Source organism: Myxocyprinus asiaticus, chromosome 23 (genome assembly GCF_019703515.2).
Source record: "Myxocyprinus asiaticus isolate MX2 ecotype Aquarium Trade chromosome 23, UBuf_Myxa_2, whole genome shotgun sequence".
Lineage (NCBI taxonomy): Eukaryota > Metazoa > Chordata > Actinopteri > Cypriniformes > Catostomidae > Myxocyprinus > Myxocyprinus asiaticus.
The window spans coordinates 16,506,494-16,524,234 of NC_059366.1; the positions used below are offsets into that span (position 1 = coordinate 16,506,494).

Sequence of the window (17,741 nt, forward strand, 5' to 3'; positions counted from 1 at the left end):
TATGAATGTAACACATCATAAGAAAGTGTTTCACCGCTGTTCAAATGCACATTGGATCACATCTTTTATATGCATGAATGTTTTCCATCTGAAAGGACTAAATATTAAATGAAACAAATGACAATAAAATGCAAAGTAATCTCTTCAGTGATCAAAATACTTTTTGAATGTAACTGTATTCTAAATACCAATTATTTAAATTGTAACTGTAGTGGAATACAGTTACTTATATTTTGTATTTTAAATATGTAATTCTGTTACATGTATTCTGTTACTCCCCAACCCTGGTTACTGAACATCAGGGATAAACCTCACCACTGTAGTGCCAAGCATCATTGTTACAGTATTGTCACCTTTTATGCTATGAATGATCACAACAGTTCCGGATCTACGGGTGTGCTTGAGAGTGTTAAGCACCCTCAAAGGAAATTTATAGCACCCTCAATTGCAGACCAGGGCAAACTACTGTGGGTCGATTTATCATGAATGTTTTTATTAGATCTTTCATTTATCTGGCTTTTGGACCTATCGCGCATGCACAAGTTTTTAATATACTCAGGGTTGCCAGATAATAGATGCATCACCCCAATCAGAGATTTATACTTGCACAAATTTGAAATATTTCACCATATGTCATACTTAATTTATGCAATCTGGCAACCATACATGCGAGTGCACGTGCTTTCTCTCTGCAAAAAACAAGCAACAACTTAGTGCTCAATAGTGCACGGAGGGTACACATGACTAAAACCAAGTGAGAGAGGAATATATTTATTCTTTGTGTTATTTGTGAAATGCTGAAGTCACTTACACCTGTATGTGAATGTAACTCTGGCAGTAATCATTTATCTGTGTCATGCAGCCTGTTTTATTCAGCTGTGTGCTGAATGGGGTGCCAAACATTGACAAGACCCACATCATGACCCATGAGCATGTAAACAGGTTGATAATGTTCTGAGAATAAAACAAGTAAATGGGTCCACTTTGCGGCCAACATTAAAATAAGCTTTTAGAATCTCTTTCCCGAATATTTTATTATACTTTTGAACCAGACTCCTGATATAGAGTGTTAAACTGAATACTAAATTACCACTGCATTGAAGTATGGTAAAATAATCAATGATTTTTTTCAGCCTTTATTCAGTTTTACTAACACATGATAGAAAGTATAGCAGCAAAACTTCAAGCAATCACAGAAAGGTCCCATCAGTATACACTTCAGAAAATTGTGCATTATTCGTTGAGTGCATGTCTGGGCTTAAAAGATACAACTATGCAGAAATTTTTATCTTCTCTGTTCCATGTTCTACTTAACGGCTGATGTGGCCCCAGTGACAAAATAATTGCACACCCCTGCTCAATTGAATATGTAAGACAAATACTGTAAATTGGCAAGCAGATATTCTTGAATACCAGCAAACACACAAAAATCTCTGCAGTTTGTCAATGCACAAAATGCTGCATCAAAACTTATAAACGTGTATGATTTTGCAAATCAGTATGTCCTAATCTGCAGGCGCAGATTTTTTTTTTTTTTTTACTTTACGTTGTTTAAGTAGCATTTAAACGTGATTTAATCTATTAAAAAATGTGTAATTATGATACATCTCCTCTTTATACAGAGCACCTCCACTATTTTCAGAAGCACCCTCAGTGATTTTGATCTGGAATCGGGCCTGGATCACAAAGACTCAAGGTAAGACATTTTATTTCAGAAACATGTTTTGTGTGGAAATCATTAAGACTAGACATGGTCAAGACCAGTGCACAAAAAGCAACTGCACACCAGTGTATAAACATTCATCAAGAGGCACTCAAAATCAGGTTCCTCTAAAATACAGTTTCCAGCTAAGATAGGCACAGAAAGGGCATTTACATTTATGCATTTGGCAGACGCTTTTATCCAAAGCGACTTACAGTGCCCTGATTACAGGGACAATCCCCCTGGAGCAACCTGGAGTTAAGTGCCTTGTTCAAGGACACAATGGTGGTGGCTGTGCGGATTGAACCAACAACCTTCCGCTTACCAGTTCAGTGCTTTAGTCCACAATAGCTTGGGTAGCTCTGCCAGTATTGACGCTGACTACCGCCCCTGGAGTCGCGAGTTCGAATCCAGGGTGTGTTGAGTGACTTCAACCAAATTGGCCCAGTTGCTAGGGAGGGTAGAGTCACATGGGGTAACCTCCTCGTGGTCGCGATTAAGCGGTTCTCACTCTCAATGGGGCGTGTGGTAAGTTGTGCGTGGATCGCGGAGAGTAGCACGAGCCTCCACATGTTGGGAGTCTCCGCGGTGTCATGCACAACGAGCCACATAATAAGAAGCGCGGATTGACTGTCTCAGAAGTGGAGGCAATGGAGACTTGTCCTCCACCACCCGAAACCACACCATCACAAGGACATATTAAGTAGTGGGAATTGGGCAATCCAAATTGCATTCATTCTAAATCATAAACGTGTCAAAGACATTTTCTGAATGTCTTGTTGACATCCGAGAGGAAACGTATTAGACGTATTGCAGATGAGCAAACAACCTAAAAAATACATCATCCAGACGCAAACACACACTTCAAATATACTACATCTGGGTGATGTTTGTGTGCTATCAGGGAATACTAGATGGTTTACCTGCTTATACATAATCACATGACTGCTCATATAGCCTATCAGTTTTCTTTGTGATTAAAATACAACTGAACTGTGACTAAACACTATTGATTCATAACATATTTTTCCTCCAAACACAAGGCATTTTTGTTGTGTTGGCAATTCTTCTTCATCCATCTTTACAGTTACTCGAGTATAAGTAGTATGTACATCTTACAACAGAAGACATTTTGCCAGTGGTGGGCAGCCTCAAGCCTGTGTTTGTGCCAGTGTGCCACTTAATGTGTAGAAAGTGCTTGTTGGACAGTCTCACATGGGTCAAATTGCTCACAGAAATTCACAAGTGGGACAGTGATGTAGAAAGAGTTCTAAGGCATTGGTGAATGTGAATCTGTGATGAGGAAGGGATTGAAGCAGTTGTACAGTCTTTATAGTTCTTGAGTGAGTGTTCCATATGAGTTTTCCATATATGTGTAACCAAAGTTATGCAATAGCCCCCTATATTCATGGTCTGTCACACACAGGCTTCTTGCAACATTTCATTGCTGACTGTAAAACCAATTGTTGTTCTCCTCTCTCCACAGAGAAATGCTGGAGCTCTGTCAGAGTGACCATCGGGTTCTTGGTCACCTCCCTGACTAAGGCCCTTCTCCCCCGATCGCTCAGTTTGGCCAGGCGGCCAGCTCTAGGAAGAGTCCTGGTGGTTCCAAACTTCTTCCATTTACGGATGATGGAGGCCACTGTGCTCATTGGGACCTTCAATGCTGCAGAAATTTTTCTGTACCCTTCCCCAGATCTGTGCCTCGATACAATCCTGTCTCGGAGGTCTACAGACAATTCCTTGGACTTCATGGCTTGGTTTGTGCTCTGACATGCACTGTTAACTGTGGGACCTTATATAGACAGGTGTGTGCCTTTCCTAATCATGTCCAATCAACTGAATTTACCACAGGTGAACTCCAATCAAGTTGTAGAAACATCTCAAGGATGATCAGTGGAAACAGGATGCACCTGAGCTCAATTTTGAGTGTCATGGCAAAGGCTGTGAATACTTATGTACATGTGATTTTTTTCGTTTTTTATTTTTAATAAATTTGCAAAGATTTCAAACAAACTTCTTTCACATTGTCATTATGGGGTATTGTTTGTAGAATTTTGAGGAAAATAATGAATTTAATCCATTTTGGAATAAGGCTGTAACATAACAAAATGTGGAAAAAGTGAAGCGCTGTGAATACTTTCCGGATGCACTGCATATACATAAATATTTAAGGACAAAACCAATACAGAGTATAAGCAGGGTAGAAGGCAAGATCTATCTATATAAGAAGTCTATATTCCTCACATAAAGCTATTGTATGGCTTTAGAATTCTTTGATTATGTGGCCCACATTATATAGTCTATACATACATTTACTTTACTCTTTTGTTGTACGGGAAAAGAGCAGGCTGGACATTCCCCTAAATAAGATCACATGGTTTTCGTTCAACATGAGAGTAAGGAGATAATGTCAGAAATGTCATTTTGGGGTGAATTATTCCTTTTTAAGACTTTAGAGTTAATGTTTGAGCTTCCAAGCCAGGACAATGGCAGTCAGACCAATGCCTGCAGCAGCACAAAGATGGAAGATGTTTATCTGGAATGATGCTCTGCCCATTTCTCTCTGCTCTAACTGTAGATTACTCCCTGGTCTAGTGGCATTGGATTCTTGCTCCTGGTACTTAATGGTAGCTGACTTCTTATGGTCTGACGCCTCACGCTTAGATGGTTCATGGAGATGAACTACATTTTCGGTGCGTTGATGGTTTAGGGTAGGGTGGTCCTCAGAGATGACTGTGCAAGGTTTGATATTTGCTGACACCCCACCTGGGTTGACTGCATTGCCCAGAATGCTTGGTGGCTGACCATTAGATTTTTCAGCAGGTGGTTCCTCAGCAATATGAATGACATTGATCAGTGTTCCTGGTTCTGTCTGACTCACACAGAAAGATTCATAGTGGTCCTCCACTGGCTGGTTAGGAGACAATGGAGCATTCAATGGAGAGCCATTTTCCTGTATGGATTGAGAGACAGCCTCAAGGCAAGCAATGTGACTGGAAGTTTCATTGGTGTAGGAGAGTGACTCTGTGTTGAGATTTGGGTCATCAACACACTCTACTGGTATCTTAGCAGAGGGAAATGGTTCAGGGGAGTTGTTGGACTCAATGCCGGGGTGCTCCGCAAGAGTAGTAAACTGTCCAGGCTCTGTGGAACACACTGCTGACCTGCTAATCTCCAATTCATCTGAAATCACTGAGCAAGGCTCCTCTTGCAAGACAGGATGAGCCTCTGCCCTTCTCTGCTGGGTCTTTGGATGCTGAAGGGTGCCAGGCTTGCTGAAATACTCCTGGTCGATGGAAGGGTGGCAGTAAGTATCTACTTCAGCAGGGGCAGAACATGTTGCCTGTGTTGTTCTTTTGAAAGTTGTTTGGGCTTTGAAGACTGGCAATCCAACAGTGTTAGTCCTCTGAACAAGCTTAAAACAAAGAAAAAATTCAGCAACACAATTAACAGCAGGGCTTTACGCTTTTAAGGTGTTAGAACTGGTGCTAGTGAAAAAAAAAAAAAAAATCATTATCACAAATTAAAATGTATTAGCACAGAAGAGTATGGTCGAAATAGTTTTATTGTTATTGTTTAAATTATTTATTAGCCTACTATTTTTATAATTTAGTATAGGGCTGCACTATTAATCAAAATAAAATCAAGATATAAGCATGTGCAATTTCTAAACTGCAGTTTTTTTACTCCGAATTCTGTGATGTTTAATTCTCCATTCTGATTGTTCCACATCTTTTGCACACTGACGAGATCTTGCTAATCAGAATGCTGTGTGCAAAAAAGTACCAGTGAGAGAACAGAACAGAAGCTGGGAAAAACAAAAATTCATAAAGGAATAACTGATGCTATAATCTATCACTAACGCAAAGACAATTTTTTCCCCTCTTGAAATGTTTTGAAACACTAATATTTTTCAATGTAAAAAAATGTATGAATTAGGAAAAACATTTGCGAAAATCACAATCAAAATCGCAATACCTATTAAAAAAAAAAAAAAAACGTAATATAATTTTGTCTATATTGCGCAGCCCTAACTTACTACAGCTACAATTTACATAAAATGATATTTTTATTGCTATAAGTATTTATCACAAGATAAATCATGGTGCTGCTATGTACCAGTCAGGGCCATTTCTATATAGGGGAACTAGGCAAAGAGGAGGCTGCCGACACAAACCCCAAACACCCCCCACCCCCCCACGGGGGTGCCAATAGGAACCTTGCCTAGGATGCCAGAATGGTCTGAAACAGCCCTGGTACCATAATTATTTGATTTATAATACGTTTTTATTAGCATTTTAATTGCAATGGTTAAAGAATAGACCACTGAAAAACACAGGCCTATCCATCGACCACTATTCTGAATAGCCTATTATAGGAATGCATCCCTCGATGGTGTATCTAAGAAATATGCTGAATCCAGTGTTTTTGAGTCAAAGCACATTAGTTTAACCTGTCCTCTGAAAATCGAGCAACTAAATGCACACAGACTTTGAAAATAGAATAATTGTTTTATTTTTTATTAATTGCATCAGTTTCTGCCAAATAGGTTGTAATGTGCTACTACTGTATGCACAGCATAGAAGTAACATTACCGTGGCACTGACAACGTGTCCATGGCAACCCGCTAAAGTTTTAGTGCTCGAGATTTAGCAATAGCAAAGCAGACATCAGACTCATTGTACACAATCTTTGTTACAATGGTCTTTGTAGGTGGAAATAACACTTCTCACATCTGCGAATGGGCATAAATTTGTCGTTGTATATTATAATTTTTAATAGCGAACTCGAGCAAAACTGTTGCACTGTACAGCCCTTGATAACAAACTGATGATTAAAAATCTGGAATGCTTATACAAAGTTTCTGTACTACATAAGATCAAGTGACCAGAAACTTAGGCCTACTGAGATGACAATCTTACCGTGTCACTGCTTTGCCTATGAGTAATAAGAATTCGTAGAGTGAGATGCTTTGGGTTGAGCATTACCTCATTTGCAGTTAGATCTGAGATCTCTTCTGGCCCCTGAACCACAGTTTGCTCTTTCAAAGGAGGATTGGTGTCTTGGACAGGGTACCTCTCAGAGGGGATGGTCTCTTTGACTGCTATTGGCACCTGGCTCTTCTCTGACCTCGGAGAACCCTGAGAGGTGGAGCAAGGGCTTGTAGTTTGGTTTTGAGAAGTCTCTGGGGAGGATGCTTGAGCACTTAAGGTGGAGAGGATGGTGTCATCAGTGAAGGTGCTGGTGGTTTGGCTGGTTAGAGCCAAGCCATCTGGGGTATCTACAATGGTGGTTTTGTTCTCTGCTGCCCAAGTATGGGTTGAGATGTCATTTTTCTGAACAGGTGAAGTCACTTTGGAAGCTGAGACTGCTGTTGGGGGAATCGCTTGGGAGAGAGCTAAAACTGGAGGTGCCATTTCAGCTTGGGAAGTGGGCACAGGAGAGGGGGATGGAACTGGAGTTGGGACTTCCACTTGCTGTATGCGTTTGGACTGGGGACCTTGAAGAACCACAGCAGGAGGTGGTACTTGGGCTGCAGTGTTGGACGAGGCAACTGAATGTGCTGGGGCTTCCACTGAGGTTAAGGTCAGTAGAGGAGGAGAAGTCACTGGGAAAGTATGAATTGTAGCTGTGGTTACTGTTGCTCCAGTAGCAGATGAGGTAGGTGCAGGAGCTGGGGTAGGCGCAGGGCTGGGCACAGCAGCAGCAACTGCATTATCTACAGACAAAAGACAAACAGAAAAAAGACATTCATAAAATTATGTCCCTCTCTGTCATACTTCGCTGTAAACAAAAGCAGGACTACTACAGAAAGGTCTTACTTGTCATCCCCCTGATCCTGTCATAAGCAGCGCTGATCTCCTCAGCCAGTTCCCTGTGTTCACAGTTCCACAGCGCAGTGATGAACTCATCTGGCCAGTTCTCTCGCCTGCGCAGGTTGTCCAGAAGTGTCTGCACAGCAATGGAATTTCCTGCAGTTTCTCTCTTGGCTTCAATTTCCTCCTGCAAAATGTAAAGTTTAATTATTAAGTAAACAAACTGTGAAAGTACGTGCAAAATAATTCATGCAACAAAAGCTATGAACAATGTGTGGTCATTTTAATATTTGGGCTTTTGTGTATGGTCACTCTTGCATATCTGAATATATCGTAGTTTTAATGTTACATTTGGTTAATTGTGATCCTTACCCTATCAGTGAGTGTGAGGCATGGCAAGTGAGGCAAGATCTCTCTCACTCTGATCGTTGATGAAAAACGAGGCATTTTCCACCTGATCACCTCATTGTAAAGTCTTTCACTGGTGTAAGTCATTTTTGCCCTGATCAAAAAGAAATGAGTGTTAGTGGTTTATTATTATTAGTCACACTAAATACTGTATCTTCACATACTTTAAACTGAATATTGGTACCTGCTTTAAGCCGTATAATTGCCTCTTCTTAATGATACAGACTCTGGACTTAAAACCAGCCCTGGAAAATAAAAAAAAGAAATAGACAAAATTGTATTTATTCAAATCTGTTGTGAAAGACTCAGATCATAAAAGGTTGAAAGTAATTTTGAGAATTGTGTACTGGCTTGATCTGATCATCAGCTAGGCAGTGTACAGTCCTCTAACAATGCTGGAAATGTGATGGCATCATTTCACTAGAATTTATCCTGCTTCAGCATTGATGGTTGAGTGAAGTTTTTATTTGAAAAGTGAAAGTGAAACTAGAATGTGATTGTCAAGATTGGGGAAACCCTTATGTTTCCATTTGGCATCCATAAGAAAAGCTTTTCAAATGTTACAGAAAAAAAATAACATTTGAAATAACTGCAAGCCTAAGTGAAATGTAAAACCGTTTAGTATGGCAGAAATAAATGTAGAAAGGATGTGTGAGATGTAAAGGCATTGCATCATTTTTGCAACATTACTCATCAGTACTGGGGATGTCCCAGAAAGTTCCAATGCTTCTAAAACTTGGGAGTCATTGAAGCCATCATTCATTATGTATTAGGACCAATTTGTTTTGTCAGTGGACCAAACTGTTTGATGTTCTTTGTGCTGATTGGATGATATAGGATTACACTGAACAAAGCATGTATATATTATTATGTACCATTTGAGGACAGACAGACCAGAGCCTCACCTCCTGCAGATACATTAAATAAGTAAACTGGGTTAAATGGTTCTGAGCACTGTACGCTGACTCAATGCATGTCAAACTTAACTTGCTCATAACACATAAAAATGGTTTTTTGTCACCACCTGCTGGCTAAAATCTTTAATGTCAAAGGGAAAAATTAAAAGAAACTAATAGCTCTTTTACACATCTGCACTGCTCTTACATTATGTTTAGAATGTCACAAACGCAAGCAAAGTGATACAAACAGTGAAGCCAAAGCCGTTCCATAGACGTTCTATGGGTGGTATGCTGGCAAAGAGACAAGAAGCCGTTCTTTTTAAATGGATGTCTATGGAGGAGATGCTTCACAACTCTGAATGAACTGCTTTTGTGAGGAAACAGTTCATCATTTAATGCAGTGGTTCCCAAACTTTTTCTGCAGGGCCCCCTTTTGTAGATACAAATATTTTCAAGCTCCCCACCTACATGCACCCTTTAAATGCCAGTTTGTTTATATAATGCCACTGTTGTTGTTTTTTATTTTTTTATGAAAAAAAAAAAAAAAAAACACAAAAAATGAATTATTTTCCATATAACAAATGCTAAGGGAGATATTTTATATCTTATCTTATATTTTATATTTTTAACAGTCTGGGATATGTTAATGATTAGCAACAACACTGATTTTGATGCATTATTATTTTTTGAGCAGAATTTTATTATTAATAAATAATCTCACCTGTAAATTTGTAGTCCATGCAAAATGTCCATTATTGTTTTTATTACTCCTATTACCCTTCAAAGTTTTTACCTTCTAATAGCCTATTACCTTATATTGCTCTAGAAATAAAGCAAAAATACAAGATCACTTTGAACAAGAACAAGATTTATTTTTCAAAATTCAAGAATATTCAGAACAGAAATAGTAGGCCTATGTGTGAGTGAGTGTGAGAGTTCAGTTCAGTTCATTTGCAGCAGGAGTGGCAGTATGGGAATGTGTGGTCTTTGCAGATATACTTGCCACACTTGATGCAGGTAGTGGCAATTTTTTCTTTTTGTTTTAGTGCAGAACTCGCACAGCTTCCTCCTTTTGCAGGTTGTGTCTGGGTCCCCATGCTGTAGATCCTTCACCATTGCGACAGCGGCTGGTGTCCCGGGGAGGCACATTCTCCATATCATTTTCAGGAACACAAGCATTTTTCCCAGCTCCTCCATGAACAGCCTCCGTCTGAATGTCTTGCCCTGTATCCAGGAGGGATCCACGGCTGTCCACAGCACAAATGCATTGTAGGAGACGTCTACAATATTAAAGGATAGAACCAGTGGCCACCTACAGGTCCTTCTCTCACAGCTGTAGGTGCCGACAACCTACAAAAGAAAAAAAATTCCAAAGAAAAAATGTATAGAAGTATTTTTCTCATCATACACAAATATATAATATTCTTTATATAAATGCAAGAAATACTGAATAATAAAAACACTAGGCAGTAAGAATAAATAAGTGTGTGAGTAATTGATGCGTAATGGCACATACCTTGTCCAGGTTGTCGACACCTTATTTGCAGCGGCTGTAGTCGGTGATGATCATTGGCTTCTTTTTCTCCGTGTCGCTCACAGCTGGCTCGCGGTGCTTTGTGCGGAGAAGCAGCACATTCTTTCCCCGTTTGGGTACGTACGGCACTGCTGTGTGCATCTTGGTGATGGCAAAGAGGGAGGATAGGAGCGCTCTCTGCCTTGTCTGCAGCAGTTGTGGGGTAAGCTCTGGCTTGTTCTTACAAATAGTACTGACCAGGGCCACCTTCCTCCTCAGAAGCTCCTCCGCCAGTGCATAGGGAGGTGAGAAAATTGTTGTAGGTCACGGTGTTCCCCTGGAGCCCCTCCATCATTTCCAGGACGACCCTTTTTCCCTGGTTCACCTCCGCGGGACTGCCAGCAGATTTCCCCATGTAGATCTGCATCTTCCATGCATAGGATGTCGTGACCTCGCAGGTGACCCAAATCTTTATGCCATACTTGGCAGGTTTGCTTGGCATGTACTGGTGGAATCCACAACGGTCTCTGAAAGGGACGAGCTGCTCATCCACACAGACATCCTGGCCCAGGTTAAATAGCAGGGGGAGGCGATGCGTCCACTTCTCCCAGATGGTCCGAAAGGCAGCCAGCTAGTCGTGCCTATAACGTGCAGGTCATGTCAGCCTGTCATCGAACCACAGGCTGGAGCTTAGGAGCTTGAATGTACGGTGGGGCATAGTGGATCGGAAAATGGCCCGTCCATTGTGCTCATCCCACAGGCTGCTGTTCGACTCGTTTCGGGACCTGAACACACCGGCCAGAATCAGCAGCCCAATGTATGACTGCATGTCAGTGACATCTACATCTCTCCAATCTGTGACAGAACGTCTCCCCTGCAAGTTGGTCATGTCCAGAAGAAGCTGGATGATCTCTTCTGTTACGAAGAGATCGAAGCAGTACTTCACAGTGCTGACAAGGGCAGTGGCGTACCATGTGGGTCCCGAGATCACACCGGTGGCTGGAAGGTAGCGCAGCGTCTCAGCATGAGTGGGAGACCAGACAATTTGCCCATTCTTTGATTTCCATTCAGGATCCGTTGTATCCTCCATGTCCTCCCCACACAGTGCAGTCATCAGAGGAATGAGAGTTAACGGAGGGATCAGACTCTAGCACAAAATCGACAATGGGGACATTTATGTCCTTAAGGTCCTGAGTGTAACAATTTTGTGTACAAAGTGTATTATAGATGTATTATAGGACCCGAGTTTGAAATCTCCCCCCCCAAAAAAAACTGCACACCTTTGGCAAAATTTATGCCGTATGTATTAACAGCCAAAATGATCTGAATTTTTTTTTTAAAAAGACATAAGGTCGCATAAGGGTTAAACTGCAGCCTCAATGTTGATTTGGAGGTGACATCAATGAACTTCTGCAGTGCTGAAGTCAGCAGCTGGTGTTGCACTGAAGGGGTCTCGGATACAGTCATATTTTCCAGGATCCTGTTTAATGTTTTTGTAGGGCAGAGATATGAGTTTTCATATATGGGATCACTATGTTCTGCAGCTTGTTGCCCTCGAAGAATGATTTCAGGCTCTCAAATGAGTTTATATTCCCCTCATTCACTCGCTGCTCCCACATCTCCAGTTTTCTTGTGATTGATGTGATTTTGTCTGCCAGCTGTGGAAGGTGTGTGTTGGTGCCCTGCATGTGCAAATTTAGTTCATTGAGTTTCTGAAACATGTCACTGAGGTGTGCAAGTTTCATGAGGATGTTGTTATTGTTAAAATTGTGGGCAAGTTTATTACTCTCTTCCTCCAAGAAGATTCTGATCTTATCCCGCAATTCAAACACCCTTGATAAAACCTTCCCACGTGACAGCCATCGGGATTCGCTGTGAAACAAAACAGCTGTGTGATCGGATCCCATTTCCCCGCACAGTGCGGAAAAAATCCGGGCTTTGACAGGTCTTGTTTTGATGTAGTTTACCGTGGCAATGATGTCTGTCATTACATCGTTCAGCTCGGGACTCAGCTGTTTAGATGCTAGCGCCTCTCGGTGTATCATACAGTGTGTCCACTGCACATTGGGGGAAACGCGCTTGACTAGAGCTTGCAGCCCTCCTTGTTTCCCAGCCATTGCCAGAGCCCCATCTGTGCAGATCCCCACACAGTCCTCCCATTTCAGATCAGCCTCTTTCAAGTGTCAATGATTTTGAACAATTCATTTGCAGTGGCTCTGTTAGTTACACGTTTGCAGAAAAGCAAATCCTCCCTCAAACCATCGGCATCAATGATTCTGACATATATTATCAATAAACAGTCTTTGTTACTGTCAGTTGCTTCATCCATCTGCAGAGCAAAATAGTTGTCTCGTATCTTGTCATTAAGCTGCTCCTCTATATCTTTTGACATGTCATAAATGCGCCTCACGATAGTATTGTTTGACAGAGGAATAGCCTTTAGTTTACTGGCTGTTGCTTCACCAATCATAGTTGAAACCATATAAATAGCAGAAGTATTAATTCCTCAGCTATACTGTGAAGCTTTTTACACTTGAGCTACTCTGTAGGCTACTTTTTTAGGAGGCGAGCTGAGCATTTGAAGGCACAGATGCAGCTTTGGTAAAGCGACTGTTGTGCATGACAGTTGAGTAGTTTTTTCCTGAAGAAATCCACGGGCTTCTCTTTGTGTTCAGGATGTGAAGTCTCCAAGTGGCGTCTTAACTTGTTTTGCTTCATACTGTCAGAAGCTAATATTTTGAGGCACACAATACACTGTGGTCTCTCTTCCTTACCCACCGTTGTACTGGTGAAGCCGAGGGCGAGATATACCTTGTCATATTTTCTTGTCTTTGTTTTGGTAGTTGTGACATTTGGTGTAGATTCATCGTCTGCTTTACGTTTACCTGGCATTCCTTTCACAAACTTGTCCATGCTTAGTGCAGAACCATGCATCATTTATATTTAGCCCCCCAGTTTAGTTCGAAACACAGCACGGTTCGCATTAAAAATTTGTAATGTGAAAGCTGTCATGTGGCCAGGGGAGCGCACTGCGGTACTGAACCCGAGACTACCTGTAGGAGGTGGTCTGTTTGGTTGCAATGGAACTGTAGCGCGATTCGCGTGAATGTGAAAGCAACTCGGACTCGGGTGCGCACTTGTTCAGGAAGTAAATTAACCTGCACATGCGTTTTAGCCAATGACGACATCTATCTACCTATACACCTTATAAATACTATATATAAACACTATTATAGGTTATAAATATAGGGTATAATAGGAGATGACAGTGGCGATAACTTCACCTTGGACACGAGCATGAGTAAGCGTGCAGTGTAAACAAAGACGCAAATAAATTCCTTGCAATCAGCTGTCTCCTCAAAAAACGCCGTTTGCGAGCAGCAGCAAGCCGCCTTCCCCTGGACATCTGATGAGTTACACCATGAAGTGCGCATATATGCAGTTGTCATTCACTCTGCTGTGCATAATGGCACCAAAATAACAAAAAAAAGTATGATGAGTCGCGTTTGTGTTCTCCATGCGTGTTTGTGATGACGTAAGATGAACGCAAATGGACCGGGGTTCGATAGAATCAAGTGAGTGTGAAACCAGACCAAAGCTGCGGGGGGCACCGGGAACAATCGCACTCGGAATCGGACCACAGCAAACGTGCCCAGTGTGAAAGCCCCCTATGATAAAATTGCTCTTTTATAGAAGTCACAGACGATTTTATGACCGGAAGGTGTCCGTATACGGCTCCCTCCATTCATTTGTATAGCATCAGCAAACTGTCGTAAAATGCTAGTTGACCGTTACAGCCGTTATGCTCTCTCCAATGATAGAACTGCGAAGGTTGTTATCTCAGCACTATAAGATCTCTGGTGAATGAAGTGCTGATATTCTGATATATCAGGACCAGAACAAACTGTAGTATATTGTATTACAACCTGTACAGCTGAAAACAACTCTCTGCACAACTCGCTTTAGGCGCCCTTCCATGGACATTACACCCTGAAAATGGAGCTCACACATGCCCATAGGCCCAAAAACACAACGCTTTGGCCACTGGGGGCACTGTTTTGAATTTCGGTAAGAACACAGGGTTCCCGCAGGTCCTTAAGAAGTCTTAAAATGTCTTAAATTCAGTTTTCCAAAATTTAAGGTCATAAAAAGTCTTAAATATCATAAATGATACAACAAAAGTATTAATTATCATTTAAAGAGGTCTTAAATTTGGGGGTGGAAAGACAGGAATCGTGATATGATCTAATGTGATTATCAAACTTAAAAAGAATACGATTTAATTAAATAAATACATGCGCTGTGTCCTTCAGAGTGAAAACGTGGCACTGTTGTATTTTCTCCAACCACACTGGGGCTTGTGAGTGTTTCCATCTGTTGCAGAGCAGTTCACAATCATTAGGCCATATCGGAAATTTATGACAAGCGATCACTAATCATCAACTGTTGATGAAGGTGATATAGTGTTGATGAAATATGACAATGTTTACTTTTAATTGTTTATATTGTAATACGCTGTAGATCATTGTAGGAGTGTATGTTTTATTTTCCTTATTTGTTTGAATGAGCAGCTGGAAGCAGTGAAGTGCAAGCATTTCAAAATAAGAGTCCCCGGTGTATTTCAGCCTTTAAAGTTAAAAGTTCTGCACTATGACTCACATCTTTTTTTTTTTCTTTTTTTTTCTGGTTATTGATATTTTGGTTGCATTTATTATAGGCCTACAATTTTAAAAACTATTGGCAGATTAATTACCTTTCTTTCAACACATTATTTTATCAGCAAAATATGGAAAACATGTCTTGAGTATTTTAAACTTGCATACAGTATATCCTACCCTGTTTTAATGATGAGCAATGTTAAAGGTGCTATATGTAACATTTTTACTGTAGTTAATCATAAAATGACCATTAGGAAACATGTTAAATTGAAATACTGGCTTCTCCGATAACAAAGCTACAGCCAGTAATTCTACTTTGTAGTTTCCATTACAGGCCAAAATTTCTGTTTATGTTTTGGCCTGTGTGATCCTGCCCACTGCCCATTTCCCAATAGTATTTCGACACCACCGGGTTGCCAGATTTGAACAAGTGTGCAGGCAAACAATACAGCCTGCTGCAGCCATGGAAGCCAGCAAACGAACTGGATCAGAGATAACAGATTCCACCCGACCTAAAAAGCCTCGCCATCCGTCTGAAAACCATCAGAAGCATAGTAAAGCAAGGATAAATGTTGGAGATGCCTTTGGAAGATGGAGACAGCTTAAAGGCCAGAAATCCTTTAAAACGGATGCTGAGTTTAAAAAGGATGCTGCATGAGCTTCGAGTCTGGGGTGGGGCAGACAACTCTCCAATATTTTGAATTTGGACTGCAGTACCCATTTCAAATGCTTGTTGTCAATCTTACATATAGCACCTTTAAGGCCATGATGAATGTGTGCCCCTGCCTGTTTAAGTAAGAGTCTGTGATACATGATTTATTTTGATATTGTGTGGGTTTGTTTTGGTATGGGGATACCATATACATTTTATTCATTCAGGTCTTGGAAAAAGGTCTTAAAAAGTCTTAAATTTGATTTTAAAAACTCTGCATCAACCCTGGAACAGACCGATTTTAGCAAAAGAAAAGTTAACCTACTGTTTCCTATTTAACTGTGAGGTCAGCTTGTACAAGTCTTCTATCCCAAGGGACCCAAGAAAGCCGGTTCAGTCGACACTTGAATGACTATTCTGAATGAAGCGTAGGGAGAACAAGTCGTCAGAGTGTAAATGTTTTTACTTTGAATCCAGGTCTGTTTAAACTCAAACAGCTCAGCTATTACAATCTTTGTCAGTTTCAAAGATGATACAGCTCTTCTCACTGAGAGGTTACTGCACTGTTCCCCTACCATCAAACGAATGTCCCTCATAGGTCAAATACCAATTAGTTTTACTGGAACAGAGCCATACGTTATTATCTGTCATCTTGTATTATAAACGACACATAATGGCCCATTCACTCTCTGAAGCCACACTCACCTCGACAGGTGAGGCAGATGCTGTCATTCCTCTGTGAGCTACTGTACACCTGGCCAGGTCCAAGACTATTCACCGTTTCTACTAATTTATTATAGGGTTTAAAGCACATGGTTGAGGTCACAATGACAGACCGTTTAATTGGCTTTAGTTCAAGGAAACTGGCATAATGGAATGTCCTCTAAACGTCCCAACCATTTTGCTGTAAAATCTTAAGGAAGTATTGCCAAATTTTCAGATGAACAGGAAGCACCTTCTTATATACATCCATAGTTTTAAGTCTTCTATACAGTGAGCCTGGTCAACATGATCCACGACAGTAACAAAGAACAGCCTCTGAAGCCCATGTAAAAGTGATTACGTAGAGTTTACAGAAATATTGTTCCTCATATATGCACCCGGCCAACACGTTTTTTCATTGGCTTTTACAAGACTGCAATGCAAGATACAAGGCAGAGAACCACACAAAAAACGTGTACATATGAACATTGCATTTTGAGTTTATATTAAGGCGTATTAACAAGAGGCCGTCCGCTTGTAAGTCAAACTTGATAGCCATAAACTCGTTACTCTTTGCACGATTGCGACATTTGCACATGATATTCAAGTACCAGAGAATTTATGCATAAGTCTTGACATTGTAAAAAATGAAAAGTGTACTCGAATTTACCCTCTAGAAGAACGTTAGTACACGGTCCTTCGCAGATTGTACTACTCCCCAGTTTTGATATGCACGTCTTCCGTTCTGCATAACCCTCCCTCATGACACTTTCTCTGTCTTTTTCATTGGTTCTCTGGACTGTGGATCATCTTGTTACAATATTGCCAGAAGTCGCGGTGTTTTAAGAATTTTCCGTGTGCAAAACTGATTTTGGTATCTTACGGACTTGGAATGGGTCAATTTTCAAAGGGATTTTAAAGAATAATGAAAATACACCTTTTCTGGTATTATTTGTATTGTTTTGATCATACAAAAATAGCAGGTGCCGCGATCAAAAAGGACTGCCCCTGGCGTCGAAAGTAGACTACATATACAGGTGCATCTCAATAAATTAGAATGTCGTGGAAAAGTTCATTTATTTCAGTAATTCAACTCAGATTGTGAAATTCGTGTATTAAATAAATTCAGTGCACACAGACTGAAGTAGTTTAAGTCTTTGGTTCTTTTAATTGTGATGATTTTGGCTCCATTTAACAAAAACCCACCAATTCACTATCTCAAAAAATTAGAATACATCATAAGACCAATAAAAAAAAACATTTTTAGTGAATTGTTGGCCTTCTGGAAAGTATGTTCATTTACTGTATATGTACTCAATACTTGGTAGGGGCTCCTTTTGCTTTAATTACTGCCTCAATTCAGCGTGGCATGGAGGTGATCAGTTTGT

The 17,741-nt window shown here is 40.6% G+C and overlaps 1 protein-coding gene across 7 annotated transcripts; it reads right to left on the bottom strand.

The window, feature by feature from the left end:
* Positions 1-1,691: 1,691 nt before the first annotated feature.
* On the bottom strand, positions 1,692-17,120 carry LOC127414226 (mitochondrial antiviral-signaling protein-like). 7 transcript variants are annotated; one of them, XM_051652103.1, is made up of 8 exons: positions 17,024-17,067; positions 10,345-16,068; positions 9,832-10,178; positions 8,118-8,174; positions 7,894-8,023; positions 7,528-7,708; positions 6,694-7,424; positions 1,692-5,120 (listed from the first exon to the last, which is right to left on the bottom strand). In XM_051652103.1, the coding sequence occupies exons 3-8, from the start codon at positions 10,023-10,025 to the stop codon at positions 4,164-4,166; spliced, it is 2,250 nt and encodes a 749-aa protein (XP_051508063.1). In that variant the 5' UTR covers positions 10,026-10,178; positions 10,345-16,068; positions 17,024-17,067; the 3' UTR covers positions 1,692-4,163. The 7 variants fall into 7 exon arrangements, with proteins under 7 accessions (XP_051508063.1, XP_051508064.1, XP_051508062.1 ...); XM_051652104.1 differs by having other exon boundaries at positions 10,345-11,488; positions 17,024-17,053; XM_051652102.1 differs by having other exon boundaries at positions 10,345-17,076.
* Between the last annotated feature and the right edge of the window lie 621 nt (positions 17,121-17,741).

Coding starts and splice junctions, on each gene's coding strand:
- LOC127414226 (XM_051652102.1), bottom strand. CDS start 10,025: ATGGAGGAGCTGGGAAAAATGCTTGTGTTCCTGAAAATGATATGGAGA. Junction 8,024..8,117: donor AGGCAATTATACGGCTTAAA/GCAGGTACCAAT, acceptor CTTTTTGATCAG/GGCAAAAATGACTTACACCA. Junction 5,121..6,693: donor CAGATCTAACTGCAAATGAG/GTAATGCTCAAC, acceptor CTTTGTTTTAAG/CTTGTTCAGAGGACTAACAC.